Here is a 21766-nt window from a genome sequence, read left to right as displayed (position 1 = left end):
GCTATCACAGTTAGGTCCTTAATTAGTCACTGGCCACTTGTTGGCTTCATTCTCCCACACACAGATCAAACCCAGCTTTATAAGCTTCCTGTCAGGCCTTGCTCTGGCTGACTCCTTAATTGATTAGACTAGGTGCTCCACCTGATCTCCTGCTGTGTGTGTGTGTGTGTGTGTGTGTGTGTGTGTGTGTGTGTGCGTGCAGATTTAACCCTCTCTGCACCTTTAGGCTGTGGTTTCCCAGGGAAACCACCACTCTTTCCTCTATTAGAAGGTGGTAAAGTATCCCAATTGCCACATACCCCTCCCTTAGCTTCGTCCAGCTACATGAAGCGTACTCTGTGAGGAGCGCAAAACTGCCCTCTTTGTCATACACAAATCCCTTTGGCTTCATCATCCCCAGTGAAGTGGATACTCCAGGTGGTGCATTTTTGTGGAAGTGGGCATCTGCAGTTTTAAGTTTAGGTCCTAGTTCATGCCCTCTCAGTGCGGTCTCCTCATGCCAAATTGTTAGAAAAGCGACACGTTTAACTTGTCGTTTTTGACTTTTATCTGAATGGCGGACTCTATATCTCCTCTTTCTATACAAGAATGGGGCCCTGTAGTCAGGTTTTGGATAGATATTTTACACTCTGGGCAGGATAAGCAATAGCTTTTTATAGTCCTATGTATTCCTGGCCTGTAACAGCATAGTATATCTCTTTCCCGCGTCTTAACATCTCCTAAATGACCTCCACAAAGATGTGTGTGTGTGTGTGGTTTCCAATATTAAAGGCACGTGTACCTGCAATATTAACAGCTGTTAAACTTTCCTTCCCTGAACAATCCCCGCCCTATTCAACAAATCCCCTTTAATAAAGAAATACGGTACACATTCTGCCAGCCTGGCAGCTTTCACCACATCATTAACTTTTACCACAGATCTAAATGCAATTTTTAGGTTAGCATCATTATGTTGATCCCTCACAAAGTCCTGCAATGAAATTAATCTTGGAACTGGGAACCAGTTCTCAGCTTCCTCTGCTGACCCCAAAATCTCCATGACTGTCACTGGTAAATGATTGGCTCAATTTCCCCTTTTGTTTCCTTGGGTGAGACTTGGGACGATTAGCAGTCATGGACCTGTATTCAGCATCCATAGGCGACAGTTCTGTTGTCTTTTTTCCCGGTCACAGTGAGAGTTGCACAGGTTCCTTTAAGATTGGACTTTCGGCCGGTGTGTCTGTTGCCGCTATGTCCAGCCGGATCTGGTCACTAAGAACTTCCTGGAACATGGGAAAGTCTCGCTCCAGGATAAGGGGGTACTGTAGTTTTGTGGCTATAGTAGCCACTATCTCAACCATTTGGCCTTTTAGGGTAATTGGTAGTAGAGTCTGCTTGTACTCCGCAGTAGCACCATGAATGCACATCACCATCACTTTAGGTAACCTTGCAGACACCTCTTTTGGAACCAAAGACATGGAGACTATTGTCAACTCGCTTCCCAAATCCACCAGGGCCGAAACAGCACGCCTATTCACCAGGATAGTCACCCAGAATGATGTCCCCATGGAGGGAGACATAGCGCAGCAACTAGGAATGGCTGACCTCCACCAAGCCATAGTACAGTCCATTGGTTCCCGTTGCTTTGGACAATCAGCATGGAAGTTCCCAGGTTCATTACATTTAAAACAAACAGGTGGAGAAACTTTTCTTACTGGTTCCGCCAGTCGTGGGGTCCACTTTTGGCTTGAGCAATAGCTTTGGATTCTCCTCTGGAGCCTTAGACATGCGCTGCAGTGCTGAGTAATGCTCTTATCGCCATAGCAAGTTCCTCATAAGATTGTGGATCCGCTTGTAGCACCCATCTCTGTAAGTTCCTTTCCAGCCCATGGACACATTGGTCAATTGTCAGTATCTCCACCATGCGGCCAGGAGTATTGGTATTTGGCTGCAACCAACTCTTTATCACTTTAGAGAAATCAGCCATCTGCGAGTGAACCAATTTTCCTGGAAGATAACGCCAGTCATGGTAGCGCTGAGCTCTCCTCGTTGTAGTCGCACCTATCCGGGCCAAGATTTCCATTTTTGTTTTACTTCTTGATAGACAGCAGCCTGCTCATCAGATAAATCAACATAAGCGAGCTGGGCTTCACCATTCAAATATGGCGCCATCTTCTCTGCCCAGGTTCCTGGCATCCAATTTTAGTCTCGTGGTGACTTTCTCAAAGGCTTAGAGATAAGCCTCCACATCATCTGAGGTGCTCATTTTCAGCAAGACAGACACCTCAGACAAATCATGCACCTGCCTCACTTGTGCTAGCTCTTTGCACAAGAGCTTGGTATTCTATATCTGGGCCTCTGCAACCTGTAGCATTTGGGTCTGCTGTGCTTGTTGTGTAGAGGTTACAGCTAGTAATGCCCCCTGTTGTTTCTGCTGCCTTGTGGTAAAATTCACCAGAGCCCTCCAGAGTTCCTCCATATTGCTATGTTGGTGTGAAGGAAAATGAAACTTTGCTTCCCTAAGCATAAATTAAACTGACTTGTTTGTGGGAAAGGCTGTATGTCACTTGTAGTTCACAACAAACAACCATAAATCAAATTCATACACCTGCTTTGTGGTTAAGGCTTGATTCGCCTATAAACTGCACATATTTGCAGTAAAGATTTTGTAATAAACAGTTTTACACATTTGCAAACAAACATTTCAAATAAGCAGGTTTTTGCAGTACTTGTAAGCGACAAAAAAAACCTTTATGCATTTGCTTTTGTGTTCAGAGATTGCAGCACTTTTTGCGTGCAGCAAACGAACATTGTAGTCGGGAGATTTTGCATAACTCGCCACTCTGGATTTGTTGGCTTGGGGGACAGTACTGTTCTAGCTGTCTTGCACATCCCATGATGACACCACTTGTGAAAATCGTGCAAACAGATGGCTTCTCACACAGGTTTTTCTGAAGCACTTTGACGTTTGTTTACTTGTCAGGATGGATAAACAGTCTTGGCAGTGTCTTCAGCAATCAAACGAAACATTCACAAAAATAAACTGTCCCATAGCCCTAAACTCTGGCTATCACAGTTAGGTCCCTAATTAGTCACTGGCCACTTGTTGCCTTCAGTCTCCTGCACACAGATCAAACCCAGCTTTTTAAGCTTCCTGTCAGGCCTTGCTCTGACTGACTCCTTAATTGATTAGACTAGGTGCTCCACCTGATCTTCTGCTCTGTGTGTGTGTGTGTGTGTGTGTGTATGTGTGTGTGTGTGTGTGTGTGTGTGTGTGTGTACAGATTTTACCCTCTCTGCACCTTGAGGCTGTGGTTTGCCAGAGAAACCACCACTCTTTCCTCTATTAGAATGTGGCAACGTGTCCCAATTGCCACAACACACATGCACGCACAAAGGCATATACACACATGCGCGCGCGCACACACACACACACAATTGCATTTACATACATGCACATGCGTATATACACAATGTCCTACACATGCATATGTACACAATGCCATACACACATGCACACAATGCCAGGCATATAACACCCCCACCCCACGGACCCTTATACTTACCTGCTGACATCCGTTGAAGACATTCTTTGCAGAGGCTAATAGCTCTGTGACTGTGCTCTGCAATTTAAAGGTAGCCTGGCAGCAGTCTGATTTGATGCCTGACTACCTGTCTCCATTAAATCACTGACAAGGCAGGCCCGATTACCTCCGCCCCTTCCTCCGGGTGAGTGAAAAACATTAAGGCAGCAAAAAAGAAAAGTTGGTGGTCTGCAGTGCGGGCCTGGGCCCCCTGGAATGCCTGGGCCCAGGTAATTAGTTAATTAGTACTCCCCCCCCCATCCCCCCTCCCGGCACCATCTACCTTCCTCAGACTTTTGACTTGGGTCAGTGGGAATATACAATATGTGCTGTCTTATACAGAAATTTGGACTGCATGGATTAGGGATAAACTTTCTAAACTTCAGTCCAATTTAACAGCAGCATTAAGCTTTATGCGGGGAAGCTATCAGAAGACAGAATTTTTTCCTTTCACCAGCAACCATTGGGATTTTGGTAGAATTAGCTAATACATAATAGCTATGAAAATGGTTCTGTATTATGACAGCGCAGACCATAAGGTTGTCGGTGCAGACTTTTAAAGGGTACATAAAAACCGCTCTTTCTTTGAGAGTTCGTCTATGATAGCACCAAGGGTCCAATGGTGAGGTTAATATGCTAATGACCATTTAATACCTACCATCATTATCACTCACAAAGGGTAGGTTGTAGTTTAAACCCCGCTCTTTTTCAATTTCTGCTCTATTTACTCTGCTACACCCAGTATAATACAGGGAATAATCGTATCAGTAAATATTTTCCACAAAGCCACATTTAAGAAAATAGGTGTTTTATTACCAATAGGTATTTTCAGTAACAGTCTTTACACACATAATAACACAGTGTAGAACACTTATAATTTACATTAAATACAATGCTTTGCCTACTTTAACGGTTTAATTGATGTGTAAATTTGTCTCATTTCATTCTGTTACTAAGTTAACATGGTAGTACTATATGTGTATATGTATGTATGTATGATAATGTGAGTGTGGAAGTAATGTATGTATCTCAGATTTCAGTGTGTGTGTATCACAGATTTAGTTACAATTACATTGTTGTTATATAGATTATTTCAGTTCCTATCAGCAAGCACATGGCCCAGTGACACCAATCTTTAGCACATGGCCCAGTTGCACCAATATTTAGCACATGGCCCAGTGGCACCAATCTTTAGCACATGGCCCACAGTCGTCCATGTTTAACAAAGCAGAGTATACTGTTCAAGTCTCATGTCTTTTTGCAGTAATAAGCTGTAAAACAAGTACAGTATTTCAATAATCCTATATACACAACTATGTAACAAGCATATCATGCATTAGAGTCCGTATTAAACTGTACAGCCAGTATTAGAAATAGTAATACTAAAACTCCAACAGTAACAGTGCAACCTTTGTAACTATAGCAACAAACCCATTTATTAACTTCAACAATTATTACTACAAGTGCACAACACACATCTCTTTGCCTTGCAGCCATTACTCACATGGAAACCTTTACAATAAGAGCACAGGTATTATGTGTTTACACAGGAACCATTTTGAAGAATCATGGTGATCATATTAATTAACCTACAGTGACAGCCATGTAGAAGGCTTGGAGGGATTTAATTAACCTTCATTTATCTATTTTCTGCATAAACACCGTCTCCACTAGACCCATTGTACTGTATATCATATTAGTGCCATATTAACACTCATCCCATGATCTCAAATTCTCGAACACTACACTTCTTTACTTCTAAAGTTTTACACTACAAACTACCTTCCATCACTGCACCTTTATTTCAATCCATTCAGATACAGCACTGTTTTAGTACAAACTCTCTAGTCTCAGCCAAATTCTAACATCTGCAAACCAAAGATGCACATTCTAGCTATCTGCAAGCCAAAGGCAAAATGTTTTTCTAAAATACTCTGTATAAGGTGGGGGAGGAGAGTAATGTCCAGTTACTTTTACAAATGGAAAATCAGGTCTTATACTCTGTTCACAGACAATATAGTGGCCATAGTAATTTTGGCTTTGAAATTCCATTCCTAATTTTTTACAGAACTGCATTAGACCCTAATGGGTACATACCTAAAAAGAATGTAAATCCTTAATTTAATTATTAGAACCATTCTGTATGTCTTCTCAAACTTGTTGAACAACTTGTAGAACAGTATAATATGCTTTGGGGATTCGCATTGGTCTTCACCATTCAGGGGTTCTATAAATGTAGTTACCTTCAGCTGTGAAGACATGTATGACTTAGAAGATAACTGGAGAACTCTGAACCACTCATTATCAAGAAGAATTAACCAATGGAATTACCCTGTTAATAAAGATTCCTTTCTTGACTGTGATACACTCTCTATTCCTTTTCTTGAAATAGAATACAATTTCTTTTGAAAACCATATTGTGCTATGTTTAGGGTTACAAAGTCCACTGTCATTAGCTTCAAGATGCCTCTCCATCCATAAGAACCCCTTAACTGTGAAGGCCATGTACATTTCAAATCATGTTATACTGTTCTACAAGGATTTCTTCTGTATTTAATAGTATCAAATTTTGATATTTTAAATAATGAGTATCGAAATATAAATTTGTGTTTTTAGTAAGTAGTGCACCCATTGTGAGAATATTAACTGTATAGGGAGGTATTATTTTGTGTGTGTGCGCCATTCAGTCCCCCACTTTGTGTGTGTGTGCGCCCAAATGTAAATGCAAAATGTTCTCCACTGCCACATATCTAAATTGAAAATAAAAAATTTAATTTTAATAAAATATGTAACTTTTCTGTGCATTAGTGCTTAAAACTAGTACTTCCAGCTTGCAACAAATTGTTTGGGACTGGTCCTGCAGATTTTTATTTTTTTTCCCTGCTTGAAACCAGTAGAACACTAATTTTTTATTCTGCCTCACAGGCAGACTGATTACTAATGCTCAGATTGTATGTAATGCACAATATATGTTAAAACTAAGGTTTAAGTAATTCTTCACAAAGGATGTTTGCATTTATTGACTACGTAGTATTTGTTATGCTGCTGTAAAATCAGATATTACCTGTAGTATCTGATGGACCAGTGCCCTTAAAATGCCAAGTTATATGTTATACAATGTTTTTTTCCTTTTAAAAGTCACGTTTCAATATAATGGCCTTCCACATTGGATGACTTTATACATTCTAGCATGCAAACTAGATGAGTGGCGTGGCATCTGATTGGATGGCTGTAGCTGCTGTCCAGTCAAGTGACACATTTACCACACACCTTTGTTCAAGGGAAGTCTGAATTTCTTTCCCCGTTCCAGTCCACAGCAAATGAAAGGTCGCTGCTCTTCTCCCTGTGAATCCGCTCTGTCTAGCGGCTGATTTGAAGTAGTTAGGGGCAGATTCAGTTCAGAAAATATATTGCGCGGATATTTTCTGGCAGAAGTAAGTTTTGGTCGCACCACATAGAGGTGCGAGCAGCAATCCGTGTTGCTTTTTACCGTAGTAACGGTAATAAAGTGCGGCCACGATGTTCTAAGAAACCCCTTAGAAACCCAAGCGACAAGGCCCAAAACTCAACCCTTACAGATGTATAATTGCAATACTTAGTAAATAGTTTTTTTTCTGTGCAATTATCAGAGTATCATGTGTATAAAAGTAAATACATTGAAAGCTGCAATAAAATATTGAGTATTTCTGCATTTATAAAGCTGCACAGCATTTAATGGATAGATAGTATTTTTTTTTTTTTCTAAAAAATGAGCCTGGTAATGGAGAAATGAACATATGTTCATCTCCATATTTTTAGTCTTTCTTAAAATACATAGGATTAGAATTGATGCTAGATATTTAATTACACATCTTCACAGTCTCCTCCTATTTTCCTTTATTTTTTAATTTTCAAATTGTTGCTCTGTCACCTCTTGTAATTAGTGTCAGGAAGATGTTGTTTGTTGTAGTCAGTTTTATATGCTTTATTGAGGTCCCTTCAAAAGTAAAGTCACTGGTGTTATTTATTTTTCTTAAGCTTGTGACATCTTTTGATGCAATCCTTTTAGTATTCCATAGTTATCGCCACTATAATACCTTTTAATATATATAGATATTTGTTCTTAATTAACTTTTGATTATTAATATTTCCAGACACTACGCAAATTCATTGCTAATTGGCCTTTTGAAGCTTTTGATTCTGGCAGCTTGACAGCTGCAAACATACTGTTAAACCACTTTCAATATGTTTAACTTGCTGAGAATTTAATTTGTGAGAAGTGAAATGGAAAAAGTGTATTTGCATGTTAATTGTCTGAAGCATATCATTTGCATAATCTTGGGTTGAACATATGATGACACACTACGGTATTTATGCTCCCGTCCTAAATTGAGGACATGATCCGTGTTTAAGCAAAACGTTGTTTATTGATATATTTGTTTGTACAGCTCTGTTACCTGTGAAAATATGTTTGGAGTTTTAAACATCTATCAGCCTAGTCCCCTGGAGCAAAGTCTCACCTCAGGGCATGATGTAAAACAATTAGAATACATTCGCCCTGTTGTTTACTTTAACTTTTTGCTATATTGGATCATCGGAGGGAAATAATAAGTATGTGGGAAGTGTTCGGTAGCAGAGCCTGCACAACTACAATGTGACTTAGGCTTGGGTACACACTACACAAAATGAAACATGAAACAATGAAATCTTCATCTGTCATAACTATCTGCTGAAAAGATTGTTACTCTGCACACTCCATAGAGATCTATGGACACTGCGGGTCATGAGTGCATACACACACTGCAAAATTAGAACAACCTTGTTCCATCGTTAAACAACATTTTTAGTCTGTTTTAAAAATCAAAAGAAACTATACGATGTGCTTTGAAACGATAATCGTTTAACGTTGCAGCGTACACACTAATACAATATCGGACCGAACGGTCGTTTATTGTTTGATTGGCCCGATAATCGGCTGAAAACACCATAGGGCCTGGGAGAAAGTGTGCATGATATAGTCAGTTAATTACACTTGCCCTCTTTATTGCGTTATCTAACGTCAAGCATAATTCACTTCATATTGATAGTATAAAGGGAATCCGCACAGTGAGAACTACAGTTCATGTAAAAAAATAGCCTAAAAGAAGAGTTTAGGTTACTATGCACTAAAAAACAATTTGAAAGTTATTCTGTTTTTCATGCCCTAATAATAAATTTGTGGTTTTTTTATTGACCATCAAACATAAATTCTAAACATCTAATTAAATAGGTTAATTAGTGCTGTTAAGGCAGATTATAATAACAATGATAATGGGTGTACATTTGAACAATCTTTGTCGCTATTAGTCTGCTCTTGATAGCACAGGTTTGTTGATGTGTATCATGTATAATGTATTTTAAGGGACTATTAAAAAGTAACGTTCATGAGACTCGAAATATTAATAGTGCATTCTGTTATCCTGCAATGAATTACTGAATGTGTTGGTTTATTCAAGTCATGAATGCTGAATACAACGATGGGGACACTGTTCTTTGATAATTCTTGTTCACTCTTTTTCATTGCTGCATGAAAAGCCCTTGCCTACAGCCCATGGTCAGGGAGACGAGTGTAAAAATGAATCCCTATTGATACTCCTTTCAAGAGTAATTGTACAAGAACAGTCACTCCAAGGCAAGGTGTACAGTGTGCTGTTCATGTCACCAAGTGCCCCAGTAAATAGCTAGGGTTCTGCAAGCATTGAACAAATATGGTGTGTATACAATCATAAGAAAAAGGAACCTTTGCTCTCCCAAAGAGAATATTTCCTTCTTTCTTTTTGCCAATGACCCCCTGGATGATGCAGAAGGTAATTAAAACATGTTGCGTACATAAATGAGATAAAAGTGGAACTTTATGGCATCAAAGCAGAGGGTGCATTTGCTGGGCAGTGTACACTTTGCCTTTACAGTTATTTATGCAAAATTAAGTGGCTGCGTCCATCTTTTCTGCATGTTATAACAGGAGGGATGGCTCTAGCATTAAGCAAAATTCATTTCTTATTGCCAGAAAATACAAAGTATATGTTTAGCTATATTTTCTTCTAAGATGTATAGTTGTTTGTGTTTGTTCATGTTTTGATGATTCTTATAGCATTTATTTTATGAATTGTTTGACCCTGTTTTGTTAAACTATTTCCATCTTACAACTTGTATCAAGAAGCTAGTATGAGCGGGCACATATAACTATATAATTTTGTGTAAAATAACCCAAAGAGACCGGCAGTGTGACTGAGAGATGGGAAAAGGGTGGCTAGTGTTTGTTTATTTTTTCATTTGCAGTAGCATGTAGAGTTATTTATAAATTGTATGTATGTTCTCCCCGTGTTTGCGTGGGTTTCCTCCCACACTCCAAAAACATACTTGTAGGTTAATTGGCTGCTAACAAATTGACCCGTGTGTGTGTGTTAGGGAATTTAGACTGTAAGCCCCAATGGGACAGGGACTGATGTAAGTGAGTTCTCTGTACATCGCTGCGAAATCAGTGGCGCCATTTAAATAAATGGTGGTGATGATTGTACAAATTATTTCCTGAAACTAAATTGTAAGTGCTCCCTGCTCTATGTCTCATGTCTACCTTGTATGACCCTGACATCAAGTCTTATGCTAAGTCTTCTGCTGTTTATTCACTCACACTCCTGGGGTCTGATTCATTAAGGAAAGGAAAGCAAAAAAATAGGAGTACCTTTGCACCTTGGCAAAACCATGTTACATTGGAGGGGGAGGTAAATTTATATAGGGCATGTCCTAGAAAAAATTAAGCTAACAAGTATTTGTGTGCTACATGAAAAAGCAGCCAGTATTTATCTTATATGAAAATAATAAACTAATTTGCACCCCTTGCATTGTAACATGGTTGTGTCCGGGAGAAAATTTACTCAATTTTAATTTACTCAATCATCTAATGATCGAAAAGAGATCTATTGCAAATGGTTGGCTGCCAGCAATATGAAGTGGTTTGTCATAAACATATCTTTAAAAAATTTCAGTTGCATTTAAGTTTTTGTGCTTTTGAAACACGTGTGATGAGTTTGTTTTTGCAAACATCAATCATCCTGGTTACCTGTAGTAAGACACAAGGAGGAGTTCATTCAAGCTGTGATTCATGATTAAGAGTTTGCTATTTGACTCGCAAGTACCATGGCAACCACACAACAAATACTGTACGAAAGGTAAAAAGCCTATCTGCTCACTACATTAGCGTAAAAACCAGTCCACACTTCCATGTCCATCCCATGACTTGCAAGGAGCTTGGTGACTGGCTGAGAGATAAGGTTACTCTCTCCTGGGAACCACATGTTGTTTGCACTGGCAGCCACATAAATCTACCCCATAGAGGGATTTTTAAAAATGAAAGACTGAGTTAAAGGGAACCAGCTTCATGTCAAAAAGTTCCAGAACTTTGTTATTCATAGGGGGGAAAAATATGTGCGAGTGCACTTTTTAATTCTTTTTTGTGTGTGTTTAAAGCTGTAGCATTGCATTTTACATGTTTTTACTATGCCCCTTTGAAACTGGCATAGTTTTCAGCCAATTGAGTCATTGTTTTCCTCTGCGGGCGTTCACAAAATAATAACAATGTTTGCCGCTGATGATATCCAAGTGTACCTCCTTTGAGTTGTTGCAAAGAAAGATGAATCGAAAACACAACAGTGAATCAATCCAAAGAGGCCAGTGGAAATCAGTGCACAAGTTTTAAAATGTATGTCATATTGTGTAACATGGGTTATTAAGGAATCAATCAGTCTGCAGCTGATGTGTGTTTGTGTTTGATGTCACTTTTTAACTGTGAAACTGGTAGGCTTACTGTTAGATGTATGCAGCCCAAAACCAATCTATAGTCAGGACATGCAGTATCTCTGATTACTTTAGCAGTGGTTATCTCCTGTTTTTAGAATACCTGTTGTGCCACATACTAAGCTGTTTTAGTTATCTCATCACACATTTATTCTTATCACCAATATGTCTTTAATCCAATGTTATCAGTCTTCCATAATTGCAAAAGTTAACCCTTATCTGATAGGACATGGATTACAGTTCACTATTCTTATTTACAAACATTTAGCCCAGGAAATCTACTACATGCAGTCTTAACTGAGCTTTCAGATGTGTTCTTTATGGTTTTGCCTGGATGTAATAACTCACTTTTGGGTGAGCTGTGCAATAATAGCAGTCATTTTACAGCTAATGTTAATTTGTAATTTTTACATTTTGTTGCATTAAATTAATTTTTAATTATGGTTTTTCTGTGCACTCATCCTCCCTTACCTGTGTACTTTATCCTGGCTGTCATGAATACCAGGCACACAGAGCACCCGTCTGTTTGGCATTAGCTTGTAGCTCAGTGTTTTGGTTTTGTTTCCAAAAACATCCTCATATAATGGTGATAGTTTTGGCAAAGCCATCTTTTTTAATTTTTATTTGTGTTTTAGTTTCACTTTTGGATTTCATCCAAAAATGGCCACTTTATCCAAAATGGTAAAAAAACAAACAAACAAATACCTTCATAAAATCTTGCCTATATACAGGGGCAGGCTGGGCTTTGGGGGCAGTGGGGCACCTGCCCCCCAGGCCGGTCCCATAGTGGGCTACATTGGGCTGGGCCACCTGCTTTTTTTCCCCTTTAAATTAGCCATGTCTTTCCCCCCAGGCTGAAATTTACCAGCCCTCCTCTGCCTATATAATAGTCCAAATATCTAGCCTTAAATCAGTTTTTATATATTTCTGCTATTGGGAGTTGGCATTGGGTAGTAATGAAAAGACCAGAAGAGAAGCTCCAGATACACTAGGATCACAGCTTAAGAAAAGATAATGAGCAATTCATACTTAGTACTAGGAGATGGCATTGGTCACAAATTAACTGGTTGGGAAGAGCAGCCCCAGATGGCAATTTCCGAAAAAGGACTCAGCTGTAACGCAACAGCAACTTTGGGCAAATACAATGACAGTTTACAGCATTTTTGACTCTACTAAATACTCTTTCAGAGTACACACTGAGGCAGCTTAAGTAGACCATAGCCAGTTTGTACTAGGGGCTCCAAAGAGGCTTCTGTTCCTCCTGGTATTAAGAGGACCTGTTTTTGATGTCAACGTCTCTCTATTATCAGTAAAAAGGGAGAGTGTTTGAGTTTGACACGTCCTAGAGACATTAAGATATGTCCGAGTGCTCGTCAGCTGTGTTATTATAATGTTTCCATGTCTTTACATCTTTGCCTGTTTCTAAACAAAGACATTATTTGTGCCTTCAATCTAGGATCAAGCATGGTTGTCAAAAGGTAGTGATTTGGATTTCAATATATTTCAAATTCTTGGAGGCAGATTCAATTGAGTGCGTTACTCTCAACTGTGGGCCTGTGCACTATTACCGTAACTATGGTAATAGTACGCATTATTACCGTTAGTACTAATTTCAATGCTGATTTTTGCTTGCGGCTCAAGTAGCAGTGAGCAGAAATCCTGGTCAAAATGACCATATTAACGGTAACCGTGTGAAAGCCGTTTTACTCTCGAGAGTAACATGATTGATTGAATGTGCCCCCAACAATTTGGAGACTGCCTAAATAACTATTTTTGCTCTGTATGTACTGCCGAAACTTTGAAGGGGACCTACACTATAGATGAAAGATTTACCCTAATGTACCGTATATTTACTGCAGAAGAATTATTACTTGAACTCTCAAAATTCAAAGTCAGTGGGTCCAGATGGTATACCTCCAAGATTATTAAAATTATAAAAATAAATAGCGCGCCGTTAACCAAACTTTTTAACCAGTTTCTGCTGGCTGGCATAATTCCAGGTGATTGGAAAATAGCAAATGTACTTTGTACAGATACAATGATTTGTAACAGGGTTGATATCACAGATGGGGTATCTCAAGTGCTTAGGGACTAGAGGAATGGAATAAACTATACATTTTTTCTAATTTAATACAAAATCCAAAAGCAGAAAACCGATGTAATGTCAGCAACAGAGGACAGGGACATTGAGGTTATAGTTTCAGATGATCTGAAGTGGTGCAGTCAAGTATTGGTAGAGGCCAGCAGATGTTTTAGTTGTATAGAAAGAGCTATAAATAGCCGGAAGAGGGAGGTTATTTTACCACCTAGTCACTGGTAAAACCACACCTCAATACGGTCTATTGTTTTGGAGGATCCATCTCCAAAAACACATTGCTAAAAAAGAAGGGCTAATAGAATGGTGCATAGACTACATAACGTACAGTGGTAATAAGATTATATATCAAGAATTCAGGAAGCCAGTGTTTTTAATAAGAAGAATATTTCTATAAAAAGGAGACCGATCTTGAGGGAGGCAGACTGAATCGTAACATAAGGAAGAACCTTTTTTCTTTGCAGAAAAATCTATATATCCATGGAATAGTCTCCAAGCAGTTGTGATGGGGACTTAGTAAGTACAATAATTCAAGGTTCTGTGGCACAAACTTTGGGCATTGTTAAGACTTAGATAGAAAATATTAAGAAAACAGCACACAATAAGGGGCATATTCAGTTGTCCGCGTTACTCGGAAAAGAAACACGACGTGCGCACTATTACCATCATTAAGGTAATAGTGCGCGTAATTACCGTTATTACGGTACCTTTAACGCCGGCTTTCAGCTCACAGCTCAGGGAGCTGCGAGCTGAAATCCGTCTTAGAATTACCGTAATAACGGTAATAGTTTTAACACCGTGTTACTTTTGCAAGTAACACGGACAATTGAATATGCCCCCAAAGGTCAGACTTGATGGACTTGTAGATTCTTTCCTGCCATTAAATTCTATGTTTCTATGATGCTCAAGTTTGTTTATTTGTTTGTTCTGTGCTCTGAAAAAATGATGGCTTATGACTGACAATTCAGTAACAGGCAATGGAAACCATGGCAGAGAATTAAGACATTTCTTCTTTAAAAAATATTAACTTCTAAAAATCTCGCAAGTATATGTTGGCATTTTCCACAATTTAAAGCAGTGATCTCACTTAGCTTTTTTTTTTCTTTCTTTAAATAGCAAGTTATTTACATTGTAAGCATGTATCATTTTTCTTAGCTATTCTCCTAGAAATCATTATCTCCTTTTAAAAAAAATTCTGGACGGTATACATGTATGGCTGCCACATGCTCACAGCTTTCAAAGTGTTATGGGATGGAAGTGGCAGACAATGCATAGAGCAGACTGAGCTCAGAGGGGCGTTCCAAAGCTCAATACATCATGTGATACGTGGTTGTGGTCGTTTTGGTAGTCTCCCAACCCTGTGCAGAATTATAAATCATTAACGGCAAGGAAAATAGTAATTACCAAGCTTCTCCTTATAGCGTGGCACAGTGATTTTATGTTAAAAAAAATAAAATAAAAATAAAATAAAAATAATAATCACACCTCATTTTTCATGGGATTGCTGCTTTAATGTACTCCATAATAATTCCTAATGCACATGTTGATGTGGATAATAACACCATGACCTAAATAAATTAAATCCAAAAATGAAGTCAATGTGCAATATACAATTATGAAGATACTGTATATTTTTTTTTAAGTACTACATTTCAAATTAGTCCTTCTCATATGTGTACTTAAAGCTTTGGATTTTTTGTGTGGTTAAAAAGAAAGTTTGTAGATAAATGTATGTGTTTTTATCTCTAAATTGAGACTGTTCATTGCCAAAATGTTAGCTAGGGGAGCAGTAGAGGAGTGCAGCAGGGATATGGCTCCTTCATTTGAGGGGCAGAAGGTGTTTAAATACATTTTACCCAATATGAAAACCCCTAGTTGGCTGCTTTAGTCCTGTAGTTGCAGTAGCCTATTGATGGCTGTAAACCCTAGGCCTCTGAATACTATGGTCAACACTGTGGTACTGCAGAGAACACTGCACATGGTCCCTCCCTGTGCTGTCTCATTTGCCCAATATCATTGAATTGACTGGGTTTTCAGCGTGGTATGTCAGGAATGATGCAAGACTGTGCAAGGCCATCACATGTTTTATTCTGACAAAGTAGAGGTCATTCCAAACAACACATTAAGAGCCCTCCTGGTGTTCAGGTTTAGACACTACCAAGCATTTATCCTAACACTGCCTCTAGAACAGGTTTACAGCGGGCCCTTTAGATTAATTTCTTACACTGTACTGGTGCTTTGGGATTTGGTCTCAGCTGGATATCATTACCTAGAAATGTATTATACATTACCGCACAACCTTCCACCACTGGTACAAGATAGTAACAAGGTAACTTTATTTTCCTGAGAGTTTACCCCATATTATTGTGTTATTTGTTAATGAATGTTCTCACGATTCTTGATATCCTTGGTAATGTGTGAGTTTATTACCTGTTAATTACCCGTTAATTGTTTGTATTGTAAATGTTAAACTTGGGTGTCCGTACTGCACCATCACTAGCTAATACAAAAGGGGAAGTGGTATTTAAAGGCTTATTTTATTTATACTTGAAATTAGAAAAATTAATAGAAAATTAAAACCTATGTACACCAGAAGCCGGCACCTTTATTCTACAGCACTTTGACACCTTGACCCCATCATGCTTTAATTTGTTTTCCACAGGAATATTTATTTTATAGGCTTATTATGCCTGACTTAAAGTTTAATGTAAGGATGCTACGTTTGCATAAGAACAGAGGTGCGTCTGCACATCTGTAGGTTAAGATAACGTGCACCTTAAGTTTAGCGTATAGATGCTAAATGCAAAACTTGCACCTGTTTGATGTGGGTACACAATTTACATCTCATAGCTAATCTCATAGCATAGGGGTGTATTTAACTTTCATCTGCGCCCCTTACCCAACTGCTTACTGCATGCGTGCAGTGCTCCAATTTTACCATAAGATGCACCATTACATTGCGCAAAGACAGTTACTGACAATACTAAATCAGGCTCATTTAATTTTTGCATCTCTCTTTGCATTTGATTGCATCTGCAAACCACTGCTTAATAGTTACAGAAATATATCATATTTCCCTGTCTAATCAGCTGAACATTGTATTTTAGCAATATATTCATATATCATTGAATTTCATTTTAAAAATGTAAGCAAGATAAATAAGGTTTGAGGTCCCATCTTGTCTAGACATTTTCCTACTAAAATGGCCAGGTACACTTCAGTGTCAGAGGCTAGGGAAAAACTGCAATAAAATAGCAGTCCAATTATTGTAAGCCTTTTATGAAATGAGGATATCTTGCTGGCCCCTGTGTGATCCTGTGTGTGTGTAGTGGTCATGTCTGGTTGATGTTTTGGTAGCAGCAGGTAGTCTGAACAAGCTACTCTGGGTTCCTCTTTTTGTAGAGTAACGGTGGTTCACACACAGATGGGGAGGGTCTTCTGAACCTTCACCAGGGTCATGATCCATGTGAGATCGAAGATGCAGCATTTTTGAGTTTCTGGTGCTATTTCAAATGGATTTAAAAGCCATGTTTTAGCTTTATCGTATAGTGTCAATGACTTGATTTTCACAGAGATGACCAATCATTTCTTAAATTTTTTAATTTAAACAGCTTCAGTAGTGAGGGTATGTTTTCTTTGGCTCATGGTTTGGAATTAAGATCTAAGCTTTATGGTCCTTCAAGTAAGAGAGTTAAGATCTCTGTCATCAGCTATTGTCTCAATGGGATTCTGGTTTAGTAAAGAAAAACATGAGATGGTCTGGCTTTTTTTATGTGTACATATCTTTAGTGAAGCTGCCTTTTATGTTTGAGAGGTTTTGTTTTTCTGCAAAGACTATTGAAATGGGTTGCTGAGATTAACAAAAACTCTAACCCGCTCAGAGGATATGAAGCAATCATGAGTCAAAATGGTGCCCAGTAGGCTGAGGTTAGGTCATTTGCATATTTTCTCCTAAACACCATTAAAGCAGCAATGTAATTTCTGTATCTATAATACGGCCTATCACTGTAGATCTAAGCTCAGTGTGTTCTGTGTCATCATTTCTTCATTTGTTTGAGACTACATGATGGCTGTATTGTGTTTTGTCTTTTACAGGTGTAACTCACAATATTCCTTTACTCCGGGAGATTATTACTCACTCTCGTTTCATCAAAGGAGACATAACTACAAAATTTCTCCCAGAAGTTTATCCTGATGGATTTAAAGGTTCGTCATTTTTGTTACCATGTAAAGACTGACATTACACATTATTGCATTTGCCATTAAAATTGTCTATCATTTTCCATTGACTGTTTTGATTTATTAAGGGAACTTCAATGCTGTTTTTTATATTTTTTATTAATCCAAAGAGATCAATAATTTGCTACACATTTGACACGGAAAAGGTCTTTTTGCATCTGATTGATAAAACTAGAAATCCGGTTCTTATCGCTATCTGTATAGTCACAACAGTGCAATAGTCTGGTCTGATTTTTAATTAAAAGCAAACTTAACACTCTGGATATATCACCACATGCATTATCGCAATTACTAATTTACAGCTAATGTTCCTATCAAGAATCAAACATATTTTAGGCCTATACCATTAGTCTGATGTTAACTAAAATCTATCAGAATACATGATGTGCCGTTTTACTCAAACTTATTATTTGCACATTATATATAGGAGTGTGTTAAATTTGTCATTGTCTTTGTTATATATTTATATAGTTTATATTTTTATATATATATATATATATATATATATATATATATATATATATATATATATATATATATATATATTTATATTATTATGGGATCATTTTACTCAATCCTGAGTGGGATTAACTACCTATTACTGACCCTCAATCGAGTTAGATATTCTTTTTTCCAGAAGACAGACTTTACTAACAGAAGTGGTAGGATTGTTTGTCCACCGTAAGACACTTTTTAAACATTATAGCAAGTAGATCTCTCTCCTTTTTTTTAATCTATTTCGGCTGAAATTTTGAACATACAGGTTTATATAAATAAGGGTTATATTGTTATTTTTTTATATTTTCCCCAGTTATTAAAGGAGATTATAGATATATATATTTTTTATAGGGTATTTACCTTCTTTAAAGCATGGTTACTTTTTTTTTCATGTAATGATATCACAGGATTTGGCTAGTTGCATGCCAGAACTTAAACATCATCATGTGTCATTCTCAATGTATAAAGTGAGCCTTTCATTAGTGTGAGCTTTCCTAATATTAATTTCAAGGGATAGGCAGGAACCACAGGTCAATGATTTTTGCATTCCATTCTTGACCTGCTGCCACAGCTAGCGCCCGCCCCAAGCCTGTTCTTGGTTTATGTACTGTAAAAGGGGGCAATAAGGCGCCAAGCCATTAAGCAGAAACAGCAGCTTTCCCTTTTGATTTTTTTGCCCAGCTGCAAATCCTCTCACTTTTTGCTTCTATTAGGTTAAGTTAGTTTCTAGAGTTGCATGATACACTTCCTTTGTAGTATGTGTGGTACTTGAAAGGCTAGACTGATTTTTTATTTATTTTTTTATTTATTGATCACAAGAAAAAGGACATTACAATTCACAGTCTTTAAATTTTCAAAGGTGTAAAGAAAAAACTGTACAATTATAGTTTTGGACAGAAATTATTTGAACATTGTAAATAAAGGGACAAAATAAAGTTCATTAGGAATTCCATTCCCACTAATCAGTTCCAGACACATTTTTGTACCAGACATTTTACCGCGAGATAGGCCCTTAGAATATGAAGAGCTGTTTTATGCCACCCCTTTATATCTTCAGTACTTGTCTTCTCTGACTGAAGGTAAGAGTAGGACCCTCACCAGTTGCTAATTGGTGCCAAAGGGATAGCTCACTAGTATTTTTAGTCAAGTATTTTATTCCACTCAGTTTATTGCACTTTGTAAAAAAAGGAAGTATACTCTTGTCTCAGACATGTGACCAAAGTCCCAAGGCATGCTCAGTTTGTAGGTATGACATAGGCTTATATCCCTTAAACAAAATGAAGGTTAGAGCTTAAGTGCAAGTGATGATCAACTGTGTTAGAAGGTTCAGACAAATCCAAAATAAACTGTAAAATGTAACAACTTAAGATTGTTTTAGATTGTTTTAGTTAGATCAGGTTTAGTGGAATGTAGCAAGGAAAAGCCAGATTGAAGAAGTGGAGAGTGACTGGAAGAGGAGTAGTGAGTTAGTCAGGTACACTAGGGGCCTGATTCATTAAGGAAAGAAAAAAAAATGAGTAATTTTTCACTTTGGCAAAACCATGTTGCATTGGAGGGGGAGGTAAATTTAAAATGTGGGGGCAGATTTATAATTGGGGTAGGGCATGTCCTAGATCAACTTCAAATGTCAGTATAAAAATAAATAATTTGCACCCCCTGAATTGCAACATGGTTTTGCCAAGATGCAAAGTTACTCATTTTTTTGCTTTCCTTTCCTTAATGAATCAGTGTGACAGGATGGACTGCCTATGCCACCCTGTCTGTCGTTGATGGGAACCGGCTGGGCTTACTTTGCCACGGTTCCCTTTTGTTATCCCAAAAGCGCCCTCTTGCCGCAGTAGGAGGGGTTTACAAAGGCTGCCACCACTGGACTCCTTACCGGCATCCAGAAACGTGTCTCTTCTGGGTAACTGACGCTGCTAGCTTATCTCGTTGCTGGTTTACCTGGGCTGGTACTCCTGACCTCTTACTATGGATCAGGGAAGCTGTGGATGGATCCCCCCGGGCCTATCACACTGGCCAGGGCTGCATGGGTAGCAGTCAGAGCGGTGGTACCGGAAAGCTTGGGTCTAAACCCCAGAGACAGCCGGAGAACGGATTAGATTTAGGGTCTATTCTGCAGGTCACAGGAATACAGCAATACTGAAGTTGTTTTCAAGCAGGTCTTTGAAAAAAAGTGATGTTTATTTGCTCTCACACTAGTTGGAGGTACCAGTGATCAGGTCAGATGAAAATCAGAAGAAGAACAAGTTTCCAATACAAGCTAGTGCCTTTTATACAGTTTAGACAAAGGCTATTTTTAGCATTAGGATATAGCCTGTTTGCACAAATATGGATTTACATGCATTGCAAAGCCAATAATATTTACACTTAGCTATGAAATTCTTAAAAACCGTGCTGTGATAGCCTGCATCTTATTTCAGAGGCAGGATACATACTAGCAAGTCAAAAGGTCTAACTGACATGAATACCTTCTTCAGACAGTCGCCGAATACACATTTCCACAGAACAACACAAACCCAAACAAGCCAATTCCCCACCTCACAATACACCAAAGGCTTTGTAAACAAAAGCTCATTGTATCAGATGTATACATCAGACATAATGCATTTCCTCTAGAAAGGCTAAACAGAAATACACATTTTCTACCCTGGTCTCAGAAATAATGATTTCCTTACTCAAAATATACACAATATCAAAAATAGGTGCATGTACAATTATATAAATAAGCAGCCTGCGCTATTTCCTTTAAATAAATTTATACCATAAGTTATTTATACGTGATCCAGTCACAATCAGGCTCTAGGGGCTAGATTTACTAAGCTGCGGGTTTGAAAAACTGGGGAATTTGCCTATAGCAACCAATCAAATTCTAGCTTTCATTTATTTAGTACCTTCTGCAAAATGATAGCTAGAATCTGATTGGTTGCTATAGGCAACATCCCCACTTTTTCAAACCCGCAGCTTAGTAAATCTAGCCCCAGGTCTTCAAAGAATTTGGATCCATGTACACAGTCATGTAAGTAGAGGGGAAAGAACAAGACGAGAGGGAGAGTTTTTTTATTATGTCAAATACAATAGAGGAGAAATTAAATATATAGAGACAAAGAAGAGCATATAAGGTGTGATTTGTATTTACCTAACAGAAGATTCTTTGCTCATTTCCACAGTAGTTTTACTCACTATTTGATTATTTTCGTTTTTTTTTTACTCACAATGGTATAAAATTGTATTGACATAGTTTAAGGATTTTGCAGGAGTATTTTTCTTTAAATGTATTAAATCCTACTGATAAAAATAAGTTCAGAGCAAAGATTTTATTATGCATGTATAGTATTGGTGTCTAGTTGTTTTTCAATCAGTACCACTTATACCAAGGCTTGAATAATCCCAGACACCAGTTCACATGGAATCTAAAAATTGGCCCGTTGCAGTGCCATGCATTAATCAGGACATTTGTTCTTCCCTGAGAGTTACTCCGTGTACACAGCAGCAGAGAGTTCTGAGCTTTCTCCTCTGACTGCCGACACTGCATCTAATTGATGCCCTGGTATGTCAT

At 38.1% G+C, this 21766-nt stretch overlaps 1 protein-coding gene across 1 annotated transcript in view; it reads left to right on the top strand.

Annotated features, from left to right (window-relative positions):
* Nucleotides 1-21766, top strand: part of PCCA (propionyl-CoA carboxylase subunit alpha) — a 357370-nt gene that overhangs the window by 170608 nt on the left and 164996 nt on the right. Inside the window, exon 17 of the mRNA XM_075199966.1 lies at nt 17566-17676. Coding sequence (XP_075056067.1) covers nt 17566-17676 — 111 coding nt within the window. The remainder of the gene's footprint in view (nt 1-17565; nt 17677-21766) is intronic.

The sequence above is a fragment of the Mixophyes fleayi genome, chromosome 2 (genome assembly GCF_038048845.1).
Source record: "Mixophyes fleayi isolate aMixFle1 chromosome 2, aMixFle1.hap1, whole genome shotgun sequence".
Classification (NCBI taxonomy): domain Eukaryota; kingdom Metazoa; phylum Chordata; class Amphibia; order Anura; family Limnodynastidae; genus Mixophyes; species Mixophyes fleayi.
The sequence above is the reverse complement of the archived record's forward strand: the minus strand, read 5'-3'. Positions and strand labels throughout refer to the sequence as shown.